At 40.2% G+C, this 21,647-nt stretch overlaps 1 protein-coding gene across 9 annotated transcripts in view; it reads left to right on the top strand.

Moving 5' to 3' along the window:
• Positions 1-21,647, top strand: part of Nf1 (neurofibromin 1) — a 246,624-nt gene that overhangs the window by 7,257 nt on the left and 217,720 nt on the right. For 5 of the 9 annotated variants that reach the window (XM_052755666.1, XM_052755658.1, XM_052755656.1 and 2 more), the window contains exon 2: positions 4,834-4,934. The exons of 3 other annotated variants lie outside the window; for them this stretch is intronic. In XM_052755666.1, the coding sequence (XP_052611626.1) occupies positions 4,834-4,934 (101 nt within the window). Of the gene's footprint in view, positions 1-4,833; positions 4,935-9,100; positions 9,119-21,647 lie in introns of those variants that run through there. One more of the 9 variants, XM_052755664.1, reaches the window with a different exon arrangement.

The raw sequence follows: 21,647 nt of genomic DNA, 5'->3' as shown, positions 1-21,647 counted from the left end.
GAGGAAATGGTCTCTTATTTCACCCGACCTCCTGTCCAACAACCAAACAAGATGGTATATCTAGTGCATGAGGCACAATTTTAGTTTAGTCAATAGCAGTACAATTATGATGAAAAAGAATGACTTAGTTTTATAATTTTATACCTAGATAATGACCTTTTGAGTAATTATGTCTCATAACGATTTCAAGTGATGCTTTTCTGTTTAATTGTTGACAGATTTTCTTGGGTTGTCCTCAAAAGTAATTGGGGCATAAGGAAATAATTCTTACCACCTCGGGTTTTCAGTAAACTTTGTAATAAGGAAAAACGCCCTTCACTGTGGAACTAACAGTGTGTGTGACCTTGGGCACTTTACCTCTGTATCACTTTTCTATGTTTTCATCTGTAAAATGGGAAAAACACCTGTCCAACCCACATCTTGGGCTCATTTAGTGTTTTCAGCGTGACTCTTTTACATGATAGGAAGCTGTAAATAGTCACAGGAATGTATCCAATTTGTGTGCTATCTTTTCTCCCCTTTCAAGTTTGGTGATGATCATTTCTATACACAGCTTGTAAGATGTGGGATACCTTGATGCTGCTTCTCTGTCAGATGTGTCCCGAGTTTTACCTTCTATGTTCATGTTAGAATACTGATCCGTTCTGTTTGGGTTGGCTGTGTGTTAGAGGATTTAAACACATTTTCAGTTGAAAATATTTATTTCTGTTTGTGTGGATATGCGCATGCCACGGGGCTTGTGTAGAGTTCAGAGGACAACTTTGTGGACTCATTTCCCTCTTTCCACCTTTATGTGACTGAACTCAGGCTACCTGGCCTGCATGGTAGGTGCTTACCTGCTGCGCTGTTACCACCGTCATTGTGAGTTTGGAGGTGGGTCTGCAGTAGCCACCTGCAGGTTGGTCTCCAACTTGACCTCTTGCTTCATCTTCCGTAGTGCTGAGGTTATCGGTGTGTACGAATAAGTTGTTTAGTTGGTTTTCTTCTCTTTTTTGATGACCTTGAACTTCTGATTTTCCTGCCTCCCTCTCCTAAGTGCTGAGGTCACAGATGTGCAACATCACCTCTGGTATGTGCAGTACATTTCTTGATTATGTGGCTCTTTTTGGTAGTATTAAAGTGCCTTCTGGTGAGTTCATGGGTGGTTTTGCTTTTTACTTTTGATTCTTTACTTTTCAGTTTTTATTTTTCTGTTTAGCAATTCTCTAGTCTTCATTTTTAATTAATTAAGACAGGGCTTCTAACTTGTTCCATTTCTAAGGATGATCTTGAACTTCTGATCCTCCAGTCTACCTCCAGAGTGGTGAGATTGTGGTCCTGTGCTACCACCCCTGGTTTTATACATTACCACACTTTTTCTCTGAGTATGCTAGGCAAATATTCGACAAACCTATTGTCTTGATTCTTAGAGTATTATTTTTATCCTGTTGCCTTTATCAATTTTCTACTTTGGGGCTAGGAAAATGTGCTTTTATGTGTCAGGATCTTATTCTTTTTGGATAATTGATAAGGGAAAGAGAACCATTTGTGTTTCTTGGTATTGGTATCTCATAAGTGAATTTTCAGGGAATGGGGAAAGAAAATAGGTTTTATTTTGATCAAATGTTGGCAGCAAAAATCATTGAAGACAAGAGTTCTCATTTCTACCTTGATGTAAACTACTTTGTGAAGTGTAAGTCTCCTGAATTCTGAGACTGTTTGATATGGAAAGTGGAAGTATAATGTAACCGTTCAAATGCTTTATAATTCTTCAAATGGATTCATTTCTGTCTCTCTTTTTATGAGCTAGTCCTCTGAAAAAATAATCGCCATCAGTAATTAATTAGACACAGAGCGGTAGTTAGGAGTCTGAGATTATTTAAGTCCTATTTCTGCCATAGCTCACACAGATACTTGTCTGGCTTCTTAGATGAGAAGCAAAGTGCTAATTCATAGCTGAAGACATGGGAAGTACAGGATAGTCCTAGGGGAAATGAGTTGTTTGCAATACCAAGACTTAGAAGCATTGTTCAGTATTTATTTATTTAGAGACAGGTTTTTGCTATGTAACCTTTGCTAGCCTGGAACCTCTTCATTTATTATGTATAGTATCTGTTCTTTTAAAAATATCCTTACTGAATTTTGAGGGAGGGGTGAGAAGTCATGGATGTAGGCCTAGTGCTTTCTTTAGTAATGCTAGCCTTAAATAATTTCACTTGAAATTTGTTTAAAAAGACTGATCTCCTGGATCCACTAAACACCTATGCATTTTAGCTGTTTGGAAGTGGTTATAGTTCTAAAAGGGTCTCTGTAGTAGTTTTTATGTAAAGCTGGGCCTGTCAACCACTCTTGGGTTTCCACATGCAGGGCACCTGGCTGTGGCTAGTATTTACTTAGGAGATGACAGCACAGCCACACACACCACTGCAGCAAGTTCAAACAAAAACTGGATGAGCTTTAAGAATCAGCAGTTCTGCCAGGCGGTGGTGGCTCACACCTTTAATTCCAGCACTTGGGAGGCAGAGGCAGGCAGATCTCTGTGAGTTCATGGCCAGCCTGGTCTACAGAGTGAGATCTAGGACAGGCACCAAAACTACACAGAGAAACTCTGTCTTGAAAAAACAAAAAACTGTTAACAACAACAACAACAACAAAATCAACAGTTTTAAAAACACTGGAAGACTTTTGAAGTAGTGAAGACCAAATGAATTAAAATTCCAGGGTTACAAGAGAAATTTGTAGGTGGGCTGATTATGGACACATGCTGGAGGAAAAAGATGAACCAGAAATGAACAGACTCTTACTAAAATTGTAGCATATCCTTGGCCCACTTGAAACACTGATTGGATTGCAATGATCACCCTTCTCACTCATTTTGCTTAATCAAAGTAGAGATTCTCACTGACTAGGAAGATATATTCTAGAGTTTTAAGGTTCTTTCATTTGCAATATCCAGAGTATGACAGTTTCTAGAGACATAAAAAGGTGGGAAAATGTGGTCTATACTCAAGAAGCAAAGTAAACTATAGAAGCAGATTCAGAAAGTTGGCAGCAGACAAAGACTTACCATCACCACCAAAAAAACAAAAACAAAAACAAAAAACAAACCACCCCAACTTGTAATGTGGGGCTGGAGAGATGGCTCAACAGTTGCTGTTCTAGAGGACCTGAATTTGGTTCTTAGGACCCATGTTGGGCAGCATACAGCTGCCTGTAACTCTGATTCCAGGTGATCTAATGCCTTCTTCTGGCCTCAAGGACACCCCCTACACTTGTATACACACACACACACACACACACACACACACACACACACACACATACACACAATGAATTTTTAAGACAAAACAAGACAGAAAATATGTAATTTACTTAAGAAAATAGGGGAAAAGGCCAGTATGATGACTGAGAATTTCTCTGAGGAATTGGAATCCATAGAAGGGAATGAAATAGATGATTTAGGAATAAATAAGTTACTAATTGCTTAAGGTCTTTCATTTATTTAATTACAAACTTAATTACAAACTTAGGCCCAGGTCTCTAGGACTTGCTGTACTCTTCATTGCTGTTTGTTCATGCATTTGTATTGTTTTCCTCCTCCTTCCCCTTTCCCTGCCTTCCTCCATCATCATCATCATCATCATCATCATCGTCGTAGTCATCGTCGTTGTTGGAAAATGGTTCACTTGAGTACATATTATTTAAGATACTTGAGATCATAGTTTCTGTCTGTTTTGTTCACTGCTGTATCAGTGATGAATGACAGGAGGATCCCTGGTGTTCTCTGGCTGGCCAGTCTAGCTTAATTATGTATCTCCAGGTCCTAGTGAGAGACCCTGTCTCAAAAAACAAGGTGGGAGCTACGGAAGATAGATAAGTGACTCAGTGGGCACGAGCAGTTCCTTTGCAAGCATGAGGATTAGAGTTTGGAGCCCAGCACTGACATAAAAAAGGTCAGGGTGCCACATATATGCCTGTAACCTCAGCACAATAGGTGGCTAGAGACAGGAGGATTGTTAGGTGTAACTTTTTTTTTTTTTTTTTCGAGACAGGGTTTCTCTGTGTAGCTTTGCGCCTTTTCCTGGAACTCACTTGGTAGCCCAGGCTGGCCTCAAACTCACAGAGATCCACCTGGCTCTGCCTCCCGAGTGCTGGGATTAAAGGCGTGCACCACCACCGCCTGGCTGTTAGGTGTAACTTTTTTCTGCTGCTGCCTGATTCAGTACCCTTGACCATCATTTTGGACCATCTGGTGTGGAAATCCAAACTTTTATCAGAGGAGAATATGAATCTGTCCTGGACACCTGCTGAATGTGTGTGTGTGGTCATGCATGCATGCATTTGTGTGTGTGTGTGTGTGTGTGTGTGTGTGTGTGTGTGTGTGTGTGCGCGCGCAGTGTTTTGCATTAACTTTTACTCTTACACATAAGAGTTTAGAGACATTTCATAGATAGGGGTTGCATTCTTTTCTGTTCCCTTTCCATGGCAGCAATGCTTTATCTCCTTGATTACAGGCTGACTTATACCATTTAATGGAGTGACCTTTGACTTGATGTAGTGCAGTGATTCTCAACCAGGGGTAGTTTTGTCTCCCAGAGGATATTTGACAGTGTTTGGAGATATTTTTAATAGGTATAGCTTTGGGAAGGTGATGCTCATGGCATCTTGTGGGTAGAGATCAGGGATCTGACCTGGATGTTGCTAAGCATCCTATGATGCTTGGAGAGGGGGAGTGAAGGTTGGCCCTTAGCAGTACAGAATTATCTGGTCAAAAATGTCAGTAATGCTGAGGTTGAGGAGCCTGGTTTAGTGGCTTGGAGGCAGTAATCACAAAGCAGTTTCATCTTCTTTCAGTGGATCCTGGCGGAATTGTTTCTTCCTCGGGAATCAGAGCATCTAAAGAAGATGTCAAAGTTGGAAGTATTGGGAGCAAAACTGCCAGTAGGGTTTTAAAGGTGGATACTGAGAGGAACTACTTCTGTTCTTTCTTTTTCAGTTTTATGTACCCCACCTATGGAGAAAACAGTATTTGATTCAAAGAGTAAGTGCATTCTCTCAGATAGGAGCATCAGCCTTGAGGAATTGCTTTCTTGACTAGCACTTTCTACTAGAACATCTGCTTTTGGGTGATGGACCATGGGGTGAGACCATGCAATATAAGGTCCAGAGTCCATTTGCATTCCTTCTCTTAGGAAATGAGTTCTTTATTCAGACGCACTTTTTTTTATTGTTGTTTTGTTTTTTTCCAGATAGGGTTTCTCTCTATAGCCCTGGCTGCCCTGGAACTTGCTCTGTAGATCAGGCTGGCCTCGAACTCACAGCGATCCACCTGCCTCTGCCTGCCGTGTGTTGGGATTAAGCCGCCACCACCACCCATCTCAGAAGCACTGTTAACAGTATATCTTGTCATAAATAATGTGTCATCTGAGTCCTTTGATGGTGCAGGCAGAAGCATTTCAGGAAGAAATCTGTCTAGAACATGTTTATATGTGCTAGCTCTGTGTATGTATACATATAATTTATAGTCTCTTTAAAAGCATGTTACTATCTACTATCATTAGCAGTTAACTATCTTCAATGTTTTGTGAACATTTTATTTTATTTTATTTTTTTGGTTTTTCGAGACAGGGTTTCTCTGTGTAGCTTTGCGCTTTTTCCTGGAACTCACTTGGTACCCCAGGCTGGCCTCGAACTCACAGAGATCCGCCTGGCTCTGCCTCCCGAGTGCTGGGATTAAAGGCGTGCGCCACCACTGCCCGGCGAACATTTTATTTTTTTAATTAAGTGGGGGCGGGGGGAGCAAGACCTGGCATGGTACTCTCACCTATAGTCTCAGTACTTGAGATGCTGAGCAGGAAGATTCTCAATTCTGGCCAGCTTGGACTGCATAGTAAAACCCTGTCTCAAAAAGAGAAAGAAAAACACAATAGTTAATGATTGTCTGACCAAGAAGTTTCTTATAAATTACAGACTTAAAAAAAAAAAAGTTAAATTACCCTTTGAGCAACATAGAGCAGGCTTTCCTAATTCTTTCTCCTTGTTAACCCCTTTGACCAGAGAAAACTTTACACAGCCCAGTAATATAAGTACATAAAATAGGTACATAGATGAAAAACTTATTCCTAATAAATACAAAGAAATTTGTTTTAAAAACAATTCTTTGACGTAAATGTGATTTTGCTATTTATGTAAAGTGAATGCAAATATATATACTAGGGCAATGCATTGATTATTTTTGCATAAAAGTAAACCTTGTAGTATTTGAATCTGTAGGACACAGAGTATCTTTATTGTATTTCAGCGTTGATTGATATTTTGATTTATAATTGTCATGTTGAGAATGCTGGTTTGTATAAACACATATGTAATCCCAAATTACAGAAATATGTTTAGTGTCATTTCAGAAATTGTTGGAAATTCTTTCCTAATTCCAAACTAAAAACTTTGTGTATGTGTGGGGGCACGGGGGGGGGGGGGGGGGGGGGGCGGTACAGCGGTGCTAATGCTAGCAGCTCCCAACAGTGGTTAGAGGTCAGTGTCAGGTGCTTGCCTCAGTTGTTCTTAGCCTTGCTCTTTGAGATAGGATCTTCCACTTAAATTTGTAGTTTATCATTTTGAGTAGACTGGCTGGCCAGTAAGCCTCAGTGATCCACCTGTTTGCCTCTCTCAATGCTGAGGTTTCAGATGTGTGCTGTGGATGGTGGGATAGAACTCTGATCCTCATGTTTTCATGGCAAGTGCTTTACTGTAGACTGACCCAGCCCTAATCTCCTTGAAGAGTTAAGTTTTGAAGTCAGATATTCTTAACACAATTCAATCTAAAGATATACTAATTTGATACTTGCATGCTGAGGGGTCGTGGTAGAAAACATGACAAGTCATTGTTTTCCATAATTAAAACATTGTGTTTCTATAAGAGCAGAAAATTTGTATGGATAATGAAAAGACCACACTTCGTGCACAGTAATCCAGACCTGATCCAAGGTGTCCTGAGTGTGTTACAGTGGCATGTGCAGTTCAAAGCACACATCGTTGTGTGTTTCCAAGGCTGCAGTGAAGTTCGGTGGTGCAACAGGAGAATGCTGCCAACTCATCTTTGGTTGTTGCACCTGAGAAAGTTTTCACTGTTGTCGGAGTTTTCATGACCCCATGACTCATAGTTTTAGAAGTAGCTGGGAGCTACACTAAGTGTAAACTAGTGTGTTTTGAATTATATAATTTTTACCCATACAAACTTATCATTATTGCCCAGGCGGTGGTGGCGCACGCCTTTAATCCCAGCACTCGGAAGGCAGAGGCAGGCGGATCTCTGTGAGTTTGAGGCCAGCCTGGTCTACAGAGCGAGATCCAGGAAAGGTGCAAAGCTACACAGAGAAAACCCTGCCTCAAAAAACCAAAAAAAACAAAACAAAACAAAACACAACCAAAACAAACAAACAAACAAACAACTTTCTCATGGTATACCAAACTTTAAAATATTCGTATTTTATGTGTGCGAGTTTTAGCCTGCATGTGTGTCGCCATGTTTGTGTGTACTTGGTGAATGCAAAGGTCAGCAGAGGACACTGAACCCCTGGAACTGGAGTACAGACAGCTAAGAGCTGCCATGTGGGGGTTGGGAATTGAACCCAGGTCTTCTGCAAGAACAGAAAGTGCTCTTAACAGCTGAGCCATCTTTCCAGCCCCTAGTCTACCAAATTTCATCAGACTTTTCTTTTTTTTTTTTTTTTAACCAGGCCTGGTAATTTTCAATTGTAGCGTTATGTATATGTTTCAGAAGAATAATATAGGTACTTGGGCTAAGAGCATCCACCTAGCCAGAACCTGTCTAGCCTGCCTGCTAAAGCATAGTGAGAATCTGGAAAGACTTGGAACTGTAAAGTTCTTCTCTTCAAAGACCTATTAAAACATCATAACCACTTATAAAAACCTTATTGCTTATTAGGGGTAGGAAGTTTTATTTTTAGAACTCCAAAACCATTTTTTGGCTAATTATCTTTTCTATTAAAAATATTCCAGAAAGGCGAAGATTTGCTTTCCCCTGACTGTTTGTTGTCTATGGGCCGTTTACATAGAGGAGACTCAGCATTACTGAATGCGTTTATGAAGTACGATTTTCTGTGCTCTCCAAGAGAACTGTCTGGCATATGACAAGTCTTATCAGATTACCTATAGCTCTTCATTTTTAAAAGTTTATATTTTTATTTACTTTTGTATGTGTGGGGGAGGTGAGCACATGTGCCACAGCATGTTAGTGGAGGTCAGAAGGCAGCTGTGGGTTGAGTTTTTGCTCCCACCATGTTTTCTTGGGGACAAACTCAGGTTCTCAGACTTTGTGCATTAGCACCTTTGTCCACTGGACCAGCTTGCTGGCTCTTCTTCCCCATTCTCATCTTATTCTAACCAAATCATCATCAATACAATTATTTGGCTTTTTAAGAAGTAAATAAAAAGTTTATATCAATACTTGTAGATTAGAGTTTGGTTGAATTCTAGAAAAATTATGCCTTTCAAATATGGTACATGTAGCCTGGAGATGGTGATGTATGCACACCTTTAATCTCAGCACTCAGAGGCAGAGGCAAGTGGAACTCTGTGAGTTCAAGGCTAGCCTGGTCCAGGACAGCTAGGGCTACACAGAGAAACCCTGTCTTGAGAAAACAAACTGACAAATAAATAATAAATATGGTCCATGTATTAACTAATAGGAGCTTCTTTTTACTAGGTCAAACTAAGTCAAAACAATTTGATCCAGTATTTTATGGTTTTAATCTATATGTTGTATCATGAATAAATGTTTCTAAATGCAGTTTGGGACCTAGAATTTGAGAGGACTTTTTATTTTCTTGAAATAATCACAAAATATAGTGGATTCTCAAAAATGTCACTGGACATTTTAAAATAGAGAGGTTTCAACTACAGTTCAGATGTTGGAAACTTTTTCTGGGAATGATTTATTTTGATTTTCTTATCTTACAGAAATCACTCTAGTCTGAAGAATGCCCTATTAATCCTGCAGACACAGCACAATTCTAGCTGAGATGGTTTGGAACAGGCAGTTGACTGTTGAATTGAAATTTCAAGTTTGACCTTATTGTGCATGTGACAGCAACTCATTGAAAAGCTTTAAGTATGAATGGTATGGTCACAAGTTTTAAAAAGCTCCTTTATGATTCTCCTGGAGATGGATTTGAGGGGACAGTGTTAAAGACAATGAGAATAAGAAATTGTTGTAATGAGACTGAAGCTCTGAAGTAGGGAATTGATCGTAGGAATTTTGGGGGCCTAAATGTGAGATTTGTATAGGAGATGATATTAGAGGGCTTGAGCTAGATGATTAAATAAGGACTGGAAGAAACTAAAGGGAGTAAGTTAGTTGAGAATAGGGAGAAGTTGTGAATGATGGGGCTCTTTTTTTTTTTTTTAAAATTCTGCTGATGCATGTTCATATATATGCAGGCAGGTGTGCACATCTGTGTGGAGAGCAGAGGTGAACCTAAGGTACCATTCTTCAGGAACTATCCATCTTTTAAAATTTCTATTTATTTTATTTATTTATTTTTTGATAATTTTATACCTGAACCCCTCTCCCCAATCCTCTCTCACCTTCATGTGCCCCCCCCCCCCTCTTTCTCAAGTAACCCACTGAGTCCAGTTAGTGATGCTGGTATGCATGTTGGTATAGGACCATATATTGGCATAGACAACCTATCATGGACCACACTTGAGAAGAAAACTCTCCCTCCCTGTCTTGTCTGTTGTGGTTTGTTGTTTGGTTTTGTCAGCCCAACACAAGCTAGAGAGTTAGCTGGAAGGAAGACCCTCAGTTGAGAAGATACCTCCCTTGGATTGTCTCTAGGCAAGCCTGATTAACAATTGATATGGGAGGGGCCAGCCCAGTTTGATTGGTGCCAGCACTGGGCAGGCGGTTCTGAATTGTATAAGAAAGCAGGTTGAGCAAGCCATGAGAAACAAGCAAGAAAGCAGCATTCCTCTATGGTTTTTGCTTCAGTTCTTGCCATCAGGTTTCTGCTTTGAGTTCCTGCCCTGACCCCTCAAGTGATGGGTGTGACTTGAGAGTTGTAAGATGAAATAAACTCTTCCTGAAGTTGCTTTTGGTCATGGTATTTTATAGCAATAGAAACCTAATTAAGACTTGCTTTTTTTCCAATCGTGTCTCTCACTGGGAGCCGGGACTGGAAGATTAGGATAGGCTACTAGCCAGTGAGTGCCTGGGGTCTGTCTGTTTCCACCTTCCCAATTCTAGGATGCAAGTATCCCCCTTTGGCTAGATACCCCTCCCTCTTTGATTGTGGTGTTGGAGATGGAACTCAGAACCTGTTCATGCTAGGCAAGTGTTCTCCCATTAAACCACATCCTCAGCCTTCAGCATCTTCATTAGGAGTCTTGAACAGTACATTGTTTTATTTGGCTTGACTATATGTTGACAAATTCTCAATTTCACTCTTCCCCCTTCAATTGTTAAATTGTTTGCTTATGGTCTAGAGCATGATTCTCAACCTGTGGCAAACCTTTATCTCCCAAAATATTTATATTATAATTCATAACAGTAAAATTACAGTTATGAGGTAGCAACAAAAATAATTTTATGGTTAGGGTGGGGTCACCACAACATGAGGTCACAAGCATTAGGAAGGTTGAGAACCACTGGTCTAGAGGAACATTTCCTTCTCTATAATTTCATTTGTTGGTTAGTTTTCAGGTAAATTAAATTAAATTAATTTTCAGGATGTAAAACACATGTTTTTTGAGCAGGGATGTAGCTTAGTGTTAGAGTGAAAGGGCAAGGGCTTGATTTTGATCTTGCACTGAAAAAAATGTGTTTTGTTATTTCCACCAATCAATCTCAATCTCTCTCTCTCTCATTTGGTTTATTTTTTATGTTTTGGTTCTGAGGCATGGTCTTGTAGCTCAAGATGACCTTGAATTGACACATATCTGAGGATTATTTTGACTCCTGATCCTTCTACCTTCACCTCTAAGTGGTAGGAGACAGGCATGTGCTACTCTTGTAGAAACAGTATATCTTCCCAGTGAGAAATCACTCTGCACACAGAGAAATTAATCAAGGAAAAGCTCTTTAATAGCACTTGTCCAGCTCTGCTCAGAGAGGAGCCAATCTCAAATAGAAGATTTTACTAACCTATGTACACACTAGGCTTATACATGCCACATACTTGTCATCCTTAAATCCCTTCTAGGACCCAGCCCCAGGTTACACCTTTGAACAAGTTAAACACAGGCAGGATCCTGCAAGTCTGGCCACTTGAGCAGATGGAGGATTTACACAGCATTGTCAGACTTAGAAGTACACCAGTGTTGTTCTTTTCAAATAGTTGTTGCCCAGAGTCAGCTTGCCCACCTGGCAGAATGAATGTTTTTTTCTGTTAAGAGCACAGGGGACTGACTCAGTGGCAGACTAGGCAGACTAGCTGTGACCCTGCACTGCCCCCTTGAACTGCCCCTAGAGCCATGTTCTTTGTATGGGCCTGGGCCTAATGGCTGCTTCTAAGTCAGACTCGTCTCCTTTGGCTGTGGAACCTCATTGGAGGTCAGTCTTTTTTTTTTTTGGTTTTTTGAGGCAGGGTTTCTCTGTGTAGCTTTGCACCTTTCCTGGAACTCTGTAGGCCAGGCTGGCCTCAAACTCACAGAGATCCTCCTGCCTCTGCCTCCCGAGTGCTGGGATTAAAGGCGTGCACCACCACTGCCTGGCTTTTTTTTTTTTAATTTTTTTAATTAAGAGATTTTCTATTCATTTTACATACCAACCACAGAGTCCCCTGTCCTCCCTCCTCCCTCCCTGGAGGTCAGTCTTGATGAATAAACATTAGCAGGAACTTTCTTAGCAACCCCAAACTTGGATTATGGTACAGTTTTCTTTCTCACAGTTTCTAACAAGTCTGGTGAGTATATGAATCTCCCAGTCATACTGGAGGTGGCAGTCCTTCAGCTAAATTCTTTGTTGTGTAACTTAATATTGCTAGTTTTTTTTTTCTTTTCAAAACAGTATTTCTCTGTGTAGCCCAGGCTGTCTTAGAACTCGCTCTGTAGATCAGACTAGCCTCAAACTCAGAGATCCCCCTGCCTCTGCCTCTTGAGTGCTGGAATTAAAGGTGTGGGCTACCGTGCCTGGTGTAGTAAATATTTTATAGTCAATTTTACTGCAGGTTTCTCATGTACATTCAGGACAAGGGTGGGTCGGGGAGGGAAAGAATCTTTTTAATGGATGCAGAACACACAGGATCTCAGTATATCCCTGGCTCCTAACTTGTAAATCCACCTGCCTCAGTTCCTTCCATTGAGCCCAACCCTCCCCCTCCCCCCCACTCCCCATTGACTATAATGGGATTATTTGACATGATGATGTTAAAGGTAGACTAGTGTGGTAGTGTGAATGTAATTGGCCCCCATAAGTTTATAGTGAGTGGCACTATTAGGAGGTGTGGCCTTGTTGAAGTAGGTGTGGTCTTGTTGGAGGTAGTGTGTCACTGTGGAGATGGGCTTTGAGGTTTCATGTGCTAAAGCCATACCCAGTGTCTTGGACCAGTCAGCTCCTTCTCCAGCACCATGTCTTCTTACACACTTCCATGTCCCACTATGGTAATGATGACTGAACCTCTGAAACTGTAAGCCATCCAATGAAAGATTTTCTTTATGAGAGTTTCCGTGGTCTGTTCACAGCAATAGAAACCGTAACTAGACAGCTAGTTAAAAACAGATTGATATCTCAGTGTGAAGTTGAAAGGGCTTCTAGACTTAGGCCTGGAAGTTAAACCTGGCTCTGCTCTCCATGATTATTCCAAGTTTATTTTAATCTGATTCTTGCTCTTTTATGAATGAAGTTCTCTTTCATTCAGCCTGATAAATGACATGGCTATTAGGACACCACTAAATAGTTCCAGCTTCTTGTTTGAATCAAGTTGTAAACTTTGTGTAGTAGCAGGTGCTTAAACTGTTATAAATGCCACGTGACAGCTAGCACATAGCATAAAAACCTATTTTCTCAACTACTGTAAAGGTGGTCAAACCTAGATGAGAGTCTTTACTGTTGCTTTTCTGTAGTTTTAATTTATTACAATTGATAAATTGTGAACTCTGCTATTGTATTTTGTTGTATCTTAAAATTTTGAATCCCACTTGTGCACAGCATCATTCTCAGTGTTTGCATTCCTCTGGTGTTTACCCTAATGTTGGCAACTTGTATTCTCAATTTATCACTTCTTTATTTTGCTCCGGTGTGTGTAAAATCTTAAAACACTTGAACTCCATTTGCCCTGGTTACTTGTGCCTCTTGGTAATATGCTGTCTCTTTTTCTCTGGAAAACGTGATTTCTGCTTTTGTACCTTCAGTGTTTTTCATTGTCTCTTCCTCATTGAATCAGACCTCTCTGTCTGCTGGTGTCCCACCTCCTGGCCTTCCCCACCCCAATCCCCAGTTCCGCAGTTGGAGTTCCCCTCAGGGATGGGCATATTCCTAGTGTCTGTATTCACAAATGTCTTTATTGTACCTTTCTTCTTAGCAGACATTTCCATGGAATATACAGTTCTTGGATAATGGTACTTTTCTCTCGGGACAGGGACTTTGTCCCCTGCCTTCTGGCTTCCTTTGCATTTGGCAAAAACTTAGGTGCCAGCTGGGTGTTGGTGATGCACAACTTTAACCCCAGCACTCAGGAGGCAGAGGCAGGCAGATCTCTTTGAGTTTGAGGCCAGCCTAGTCTACAGAGCGAGTTCCAGGACAATCAAACCTACACAGAGAAACCACGTCTCTAAAACAAACAAAAACAAAACAAGAAAAATTTTGAATCTCCTATGTTAGCTTTAAACATTTAACTGTCCCAGTTTGACATTTATAAATCTGATTAAGTGTCTTTAGCCTTTCTTGTCAATCTTTTAAATAATCTTGAATTTCACTCCCCCTTTCCTACATGTGTGGTGGCCAGAGGTTGATGTTGGGGGTCTTCCTCAATTATTCTACCTTATTTTTTGGGATAGATGTTTGACTGATGGGCTGGCTAGTAAGCTCCAGGGATCCTCCTGTCTCTGCTTCCCAGTACTGGGATTATAGGTGGGTGTCACTGTGCTCAGCTTTTGCATAGGTTCTGGAACAGTCAAACTCAGGTATTGCCAGCATTGTACTAACTGAGCTATCTCCTCAACCCTCCATTTTCATTTTAACTTCAACGATAGGATATCTTATTTTTAATATGATAGAAGAGAGAAAGATTTTAAAATTTGTTGGCTTTTTAAATAATAATATTAGGAAAATTTTTTTTTTTCTGAGTGAAGATAATTGAAGCATTGACTGAACTGGTAGTCTGGAAGCACCTTGTTTGGAAGGCCCCTTTGTCCCTTTAGGCTGCTGTAGGAAAGTCAGAAGGGTAGGAACTGTCTTAACACCTGACATTATCCATCACATGCTGCTGACTGAGAGATGCAGCAGGGTTGGTGTCTGTCAAAGGGCCTGTGCCTCATAAGTGTACCTTCTTGTCCTTTCTCTACATGGGCCCATTTTTATTTTTGTGCTGCTGGAGATTAAACTCACGGCCTTCACATATGCTAGACAAACCCTCTACCATTGAGCTACATCCCTAGCTCTTGGGTTTTTGAGGTGATATCCCTTAGGTTTTGCTTCTTGAACTTGCTGTGTGGCCGAAGCTGGCCCTTAACTCATGGTCCTCTTCATTCTGCCTACCCAGGTGTTAGGATTAGAGGTGTGAGCCATCATGTTTACTTCTCTTGGGCCTCTCAAAGATATAATCATTCCATGACCTAATTACCACTCTATCTTGTAAAACTGTTGCATTGAGGGCTAAGTTTCAACAGATGAATAGGGGTGATGTAAAGCAAACATTCAGACCATAGTATTTTTTCTCATTGCCCTTTAAAATTCATGTTTTTCTCATATGTAGGTAGAGTACATTTGCTCTTTTCTAGTAGCACCAGGAGTCTGAATTGTTCTCAAGTCTCGAGTGTCATTTCCATATCATCTCAGTGAGACATCGGTGAGATTCAAGATACTGTATCGGTATCATCTCAGTGAGATGGCTGTGAGATTCAAGATACTGTATCGGTATCATCTCAGTGAGACATAGGTGAGATTCAAGATATTGTTCATCTGGAGGCAAATTGTCCAGCTGGGAATTCGTGAAATGTAGTTATCTGCTTCTAAGATACAAGGATGGGACAGGCAGAGACTGGATCTGTTCCCAAAAGATGAGAAGTAGGAAGTCTAAAACCCAACAACACAAACAGTGAGTGCATCTTAAGGCTCAAGAATAACTAGTTTTACTCCACATCTTGTCTTTCACATACCTTGAGGTGGAGTTTGGGCTTTCAAAGCTCTTGGCAGCCTTGGTATTGATGGCTTGCTGGATGGGTGCAATTTGTGTGGCATGGGTTGGGATGCTGGCCTGTGACTCTTCCAGGCTATAGTTCTAAGTTTGGCTACCCAAACCCTTTTGACATGATTTTTCCAAGTTTTGGCATTTTGAGCCTGTGACAGGAGAAGTAGCACCTAGCTATAATTCCCGGAGATGCTTTTGTGGTCATTCTGTTATTTTGATGTTTCACACCTGGCTTAACATCAATCTGTTAAAAGCATGTTGTCACATAACTCTTGGGTTGCTTTCCCAGACATACATTTTCATTTTTTTACAACATGGCCAAAATGAATAATATCCAATATATTTGCTTCCCTTTTGATTATAAATTTCATCTCTAAGTAATTTCTCTCTTTGAATTTACTGTATGCAGTCAAGAGAAACCATACTGCTCTTTCTGCTTTTGTTTAGATATTTCATCAGCCAAACAACTAATTTTATCACTCATAAGTTCTAGTTCTACTTTCTGTAAAACACCAGGACATGAACACAGTTCAGACTGGGTCTTTGCTTCCTTTTAATTTTATTTTTCAGTATTGGAGGTGAAACCCAGGGTCTTGAGCATGGTAGGCAGTTCTCTACTATCTAGCTGTCTTTGCCTTTTTGTAACAAGGGTCTGTGTTCTTCCTGTTGGCAGTGACATAGTCCTCATTTCTGAGACCTCATCAGAATGACCTTTACTGTTCATATTTCTATCAACATTTCATCCCAAAGCATTTCTGTAATCTCTGACAAGACAGAGCCATTCTGTACGGTTCTCTTCTGTGCCTTCACCTCAGAGTCATCCTGAAAGCTCTGGTCACAGTGACAAGGCCTTTTCTACATGCTCGTCTAGATTCTTCCAGCTTGTGCCCATTGCCCTGTTGCAAAACTGCTTCTGTAGTTCATAACAACAGCTCTACTCTTCGGTCCTACGTTCTGTCTTTGTGTTCCTCTAACAAAGTATGGAGATTGAGGAAACAGTAAAAGTCCTGTTTGTGTGAAGGCCTGTCTGTGCTTTCTTGGTATATTTTCACCATGTATAATAGTTCTCGAGAAATTCTGTTACACCTTTTCATGATATACCAGTGGTTTATATTGTTTTTGTTACTTTCTTGGGATGTTTTTTTGAGATGGGCTCTCCATATTTTACCCAGAGGACACCAAGCATACACATGTAGGTAAAATACCCATATACATAAAGTAAAAATAAATAAATTTTGGGGGACTGGAGAGATGGCTTAGTGGTTAAAGAGTACTGGCTGTTCTTTTAGAGGACCCAGGTTCAAATCCCAGAACCTGCATGGAGACTTACAACTCTTCTTCACTGTTTGCAGACAAGAAACTCACACTTAAAATAATTTTTTTTTTAATTTTTGGTTTTTTGAGACAGGGTTTCTCTTTGTACCCTTGGCTGTCCTTGAACTGTAGATAGGCTGGACTTGAACTCACAGAAATCTGTCTGCTTCTGCCTCCTGAGTTCTAGGATTAAAGGCATACACCACCACCACCCCGCTTAAATAAATCTTTTAAAAAAAGATTATGTGGAATGTGTTTGTACAGTTTATAGCTGAACAATAGTACTGTGGACTCATTTTGATTAGGGAAGAACATTACTGGTATCTTAAACTCTTTGACTTAATCACATTTTTGTGTGTGTGTGTGTGTGTGTGTGTGTGTGTGTGTGTGTGTGTGTGTGTGTGTGTGTTTCGAGACAGGGTTTCTCTGTGGCTTTGGAGACTGTTCTGGACTAGCTCTGTAGACCACGGTGGCCTCGAACTCACAGAGATCCACCTGCCTCTGCCTCCCGAGTGTTGGGATTACAGGCGTGTGCCACCCGCCTGGCCACATTTTTTTTTTAACTCACTATCCTGAACTGTGTTTAGAAAATTTCTTTGCTTTATAGTATCTCTCTAAACAATGTATTGGTTTGTTTCCTTGTCTTTGACTTTTTTTTCATTATTGAGTAATACACTAGGTATTCTTACGTCTTTCATAGGTGTTTTGAGTGTCATCTGTGTTCTTGTGTGCAGTTCATTTCATTTCTGCTACAAAGTATTTCATATTTCACCATTTATGCTTTTAGTAGGATAAACATTTAGTGTGCACAGTCTGTCCTTCCCTCCTCTTTTCTGGTGGTGCTGGGGGTCAAAGACTGGGGACTTGCAAGTACTCCACTTCCGGGGTACCCTCGAGTTGGCAGTGTGTTTGCTGTCACCAACAGTGTTGCTTTTGACCACTCTTGCACGTCTCTCCTGAGCTTTTAGGAGCTGAGAATATATGTCTAGGAGTAAACCTGCTCAGATTTGGGATAGATGGGTATGTTCAGTTTTACCAGAAAATGCCAAATTGTTCTTAAAAGTCACTGGTTTTCCTCCTTGTACTACAGTGCATGCTACCTCCAGCATGTCTTCCTGGTGCTCAGGGTCCTTGGCAGTACTTGGAGTTGTGTATTTAGCATTTGTATATACCTGCTTGGTAATATATTACTTTTTCCCAGCCTATAGGAAAAGATTACTTTATTCATAGTCCATAAATTTAGATGTTGGCATCTCATTTTTTTCAATTCTTAAATGTATTTTATTGTTTCATGTGTATGTGTGTTGCTTGCATGTATATATGTGTACAATGTTTAACACGAAGGTCAGAAGAGGGCATTAGATCCTTTGGGACTGGAATTACAGACAGTTGTGAGCCATCGTGTAGATGCTGGGAACTGAACCCTGGTCCTTTGCAAGAGCAACAAGTGCTATAATTGCTGAGCCAATCCTCTGATTCCCAATTTTTCTTTAAAAAAATTTGTATTTATGAGAGAGAGAGAGAGAGAGAGAGAGAGAGAGAGAGAGAGAGAGAGAGAGAGTGTGTGTGTGTGTGTGTGTGTGTGTGTGTGTGTGTGTGTGTGTTTACACAGGTGTCTGCAGAGGCCAGAAGTGGAAGACAGATCCCTTGAGGCTGTAGTTAGGGCAGTTAGTTAGCTGCCTGAGATGAATCTGGGAACTCAACTCGGGTCCTCTAGAAGAGTAAGCACATGTTCTTACCCACTGAAATGTCTCTCTAGCCTAACTTTTTATTGTTTTTTAATTCTAGGTATTTCATTTTTTATTATGATTTCTTCTTTTACCCAGGGCGTTTTATTATCTTTGAGATATTTTTCTAGTTATCTTTTGGTTATTTATTTATTTATTTATGATTTTTTTCAAGATAGGGGTTTCTCTGTGTAGCCATGGCTGTTCTGGAAAACTTTCTGTAGACCAGACTGGCCTCAAACTCAAGAGATTCGCCTGTCTCTGCCTCCTCAGTGCTAGGATTAAAGGTGTGTGCCACCACCACTGTGTAGCTTTATTTATCAATTTATACTTTAATATACAAGATCCAGCCGGCCAAAATGGCAGCATAGATAGGTGAGGGACTCGAGAGGCCTCACCTCTAACCATGGAACTATTATTAGCAGTGGATAGTTACCGTAGGAAGGGAAAAAAAATCATTCTTTGGAGATTTGGCCATTGGTGGTTGCCTATGCTCCAGTAGCCTTATAACCATCCACATATGTTCTGCATTAAATAGACTTAGTGGGTTATTTAAAAAAAAAAAAAAAAGTCATGAAGTTGTGGAGGTCCTAGGGTGTTGGAGGGGAGAAATGGGGGCTGGACATGATCATGCTTCATTGTATACACATATGACATTCTCAATAAAAATTAAATTAAAATATTTACATTTTAATTGTATTTTCAGCGAATGTGGTTTGTATGTTGCTAGTACTTTCAAATTTGAACTTTTTATAATTGAGCATTTTATTAGTTACTATTGCTGTTGCAAAATTTTCCAAAATATAGTACATATTAGAAAAGCACTCTATCCCTGAGCTATAAACCTGATCCTTTTTAGTTTTTCAATTTTATTTAGAAAAAGTTTTTTTTTTTTTTTTTTCAAGACAGGGTTTCTCTGTGTAGCTTTGCGTCTTTCCTGGAACTCAACGCTGTAGCCCAGGCTGGCCTCGAACCTAGGCTGGTGTTTAAGTCATTGCTGTCCTGTTTCAGCCTTCTTAGTAGCTGGGATTACACGTCTATACCATGTTTAGTTTAAAAAACAACAGGCATTTAATATCTCAAAGTTCTGCCCTTCCAAAATCCATGAGTGCCTTAATGAAGTGTTTTTGTTTTTATTTTTTGAAACAGGGTTTCTCTGTGTAAACACTCTGCTGTCCTGTAACTCGCTATGTAGGCCAGGGTGGCCTCGAACTCACAAAGATCCGCCTGTCTCTGTCTCCCTAGTGCTGGGATCCAAGGTGTGCACCACCACCGCCTGACAATGAAGTGGATTTTATTTTTTCAGTGAAGTGTTTTTTGCTCATAGTTTTTTTTAAGATTGCAGACAAGTTGCAGTCATCTGGAGACTTGACTTGTACTATAGCATTCACTTTCAAGTGAAATCATTTCCATTTTTTTGCTAGCTGCTTGTAAAAGGGCTCAGTTTCTTTTGATAGGCCTGCTTGTCACATGACAATTGGCATTCTGGAAGGCGAATGTTTTGAGAGAATCAGAAGCCACAGTTTCTTTTAGACCCTTGGAAGCTGATGTACCCTAACTTCTGCTATCTTATATTACCCATGCAGAACAATTTTCATATAGGGTGCAAGAATTATACCTGATTATAAACATTAGAAGGTAGGAATAATTATGGGCCATCTTGGAGTCTAGTTGGTCATGAAATTCATTTTATAAAGATTTATATGTTCTTGAAAATTAATGTATAATCTCTTCTAGTTTTTGAGTATGATTTTTATGTGTTGTTTTGGTCAAGTTTAATAATTAAGCAGTTTAGCATTTCTAAATTATGATTTCTTTGCTCACTACATTGTGTAACTGAAAGAGATATATGTTAGGCAATCTTGCACTGGATTTGATTTTTTTCTTCTTTTATTGTGTGTTCATGTGTGTGTGGTATGTGCACACATGCCTGTGCCTATGCATGTACATCCAGAGGCCAGAGGAGGATGTTGAATGTCCTGCTCTATCTGCCTAATTCCTTTGACACCGGGTTTCTCACTGAACTTAGAGCTAGGCTGGTGGCCAGCAAGCCTCAGCGATCCTTCTGTCTTTCCCCTGACAGCAGTGAGGTTAGAGGTACATGCACAGTAAGGTCCGGCTTTTGCCTGGGATCAGGACAGAACGCAGGCCCCATGCTTGCACAGCAGGCATTCCTACTTTCTGAGCTGCTCTGTCCAGATACTGGATGTGTCAGTTTTGTTGTGTGTGTGCTGTTAGATGCACGGAAGGTAGAATGCCATGCTGTGAAGTCATCTCCCTCCTCCTCTCCTACCTCCATGTGCTGGACAAGCCACCTACCACTGAGCTACATGCGTTCCACTTCCTGTTCAGTTTTCTTCAGTATTTGGTGGATCTTTTTCCATTCACTGACCATGAATCTTTCTGTGTTTGTGTTTGAAGTTTTTCGTATAAATAGTACTTGTGAAACTAGTTTGACTTTTTCCTTCCAACTGGAGTGTTTATTTTATTTACAGTAACCAGGATTACTGGTATATTGAACTTAGTTCTGCTACTTATTATAAGTCTTTTTTCACCCCCCTCCTTGAATATGACTTTTCTTTTAGGCTCATTTTTTCTTCTGCTTGAAGCATGTTCTTTAGAACTATTTTAAATAAGAGTCTATTGCAGTAATTGCTCTTTTTCTTTTCTTAAAAATATCTTAATTTCCTCCTTATTCCTGAGTCATAATTCCACCATTATGTAGAAATCTAGGCAGTTATTTTTCTCTTCAGTATGTTAAAGGTACCATTTCCTTTTTTACTGTTGTTATTGTTGAGAAGTCAGTTGTCGTTAGAATTGCCAGAATGGTGTTTTTCTCTCTGGATGTTTTTAAGTCTTATCTTTTTTCACCTTCTGTGTTACATTGATCTGTGTGAGTGTGTATGCGTGCACACAGGTGTATAGGTCAGATGACAGCTTTCATCAGTCCACCATATGGGTTCTGGGGATCAAATGCAGGTCGTTGGGCTTGAGGGGCATGGACATTACTGAGTCATTTTGTTGGCCCATCTTTGTTCATTAGCCCATGTTTTGTTCTTTGTTGCTGTGTAGTTTCATGAAAATGTTTTAGAGGGATGCATGCGTGTGTGCGTGCATGCACATGTGTGTGTGAGTGATTTTAAAATTCCTTGCTTTGGAGATTAAAAGCATATCCTACCATGCCCAGCCCATTCTCTTTATTTTTGAAATACCATCTTTTAAACTTTTTTTTTGGAGTTGAGGACTGAACCCAGGGCTC

The sequence above is a fragment of the Peromyscus californicus genome, unplaced genomic scaffold (genome assembly GCF_007827085.1).
Source record: "Peromyscus californicus insignis strain IS unplaced genomic scaffold, ASM782708v3 Scaffold_3__1_contigs__length_106647218, whole genome shotgun sequence".
In the NCBI taxonomy this organism is placed as follows: domain Eukaryota; kingdom Metazoa; phylum Chordata; class Mammalia; order Rodentia; family Cricetidae; genus Peromyscus; species Peromyscus californicus.
This window is presented reverse-complemented; position numbering and strand designations above follow the sequence as displayed.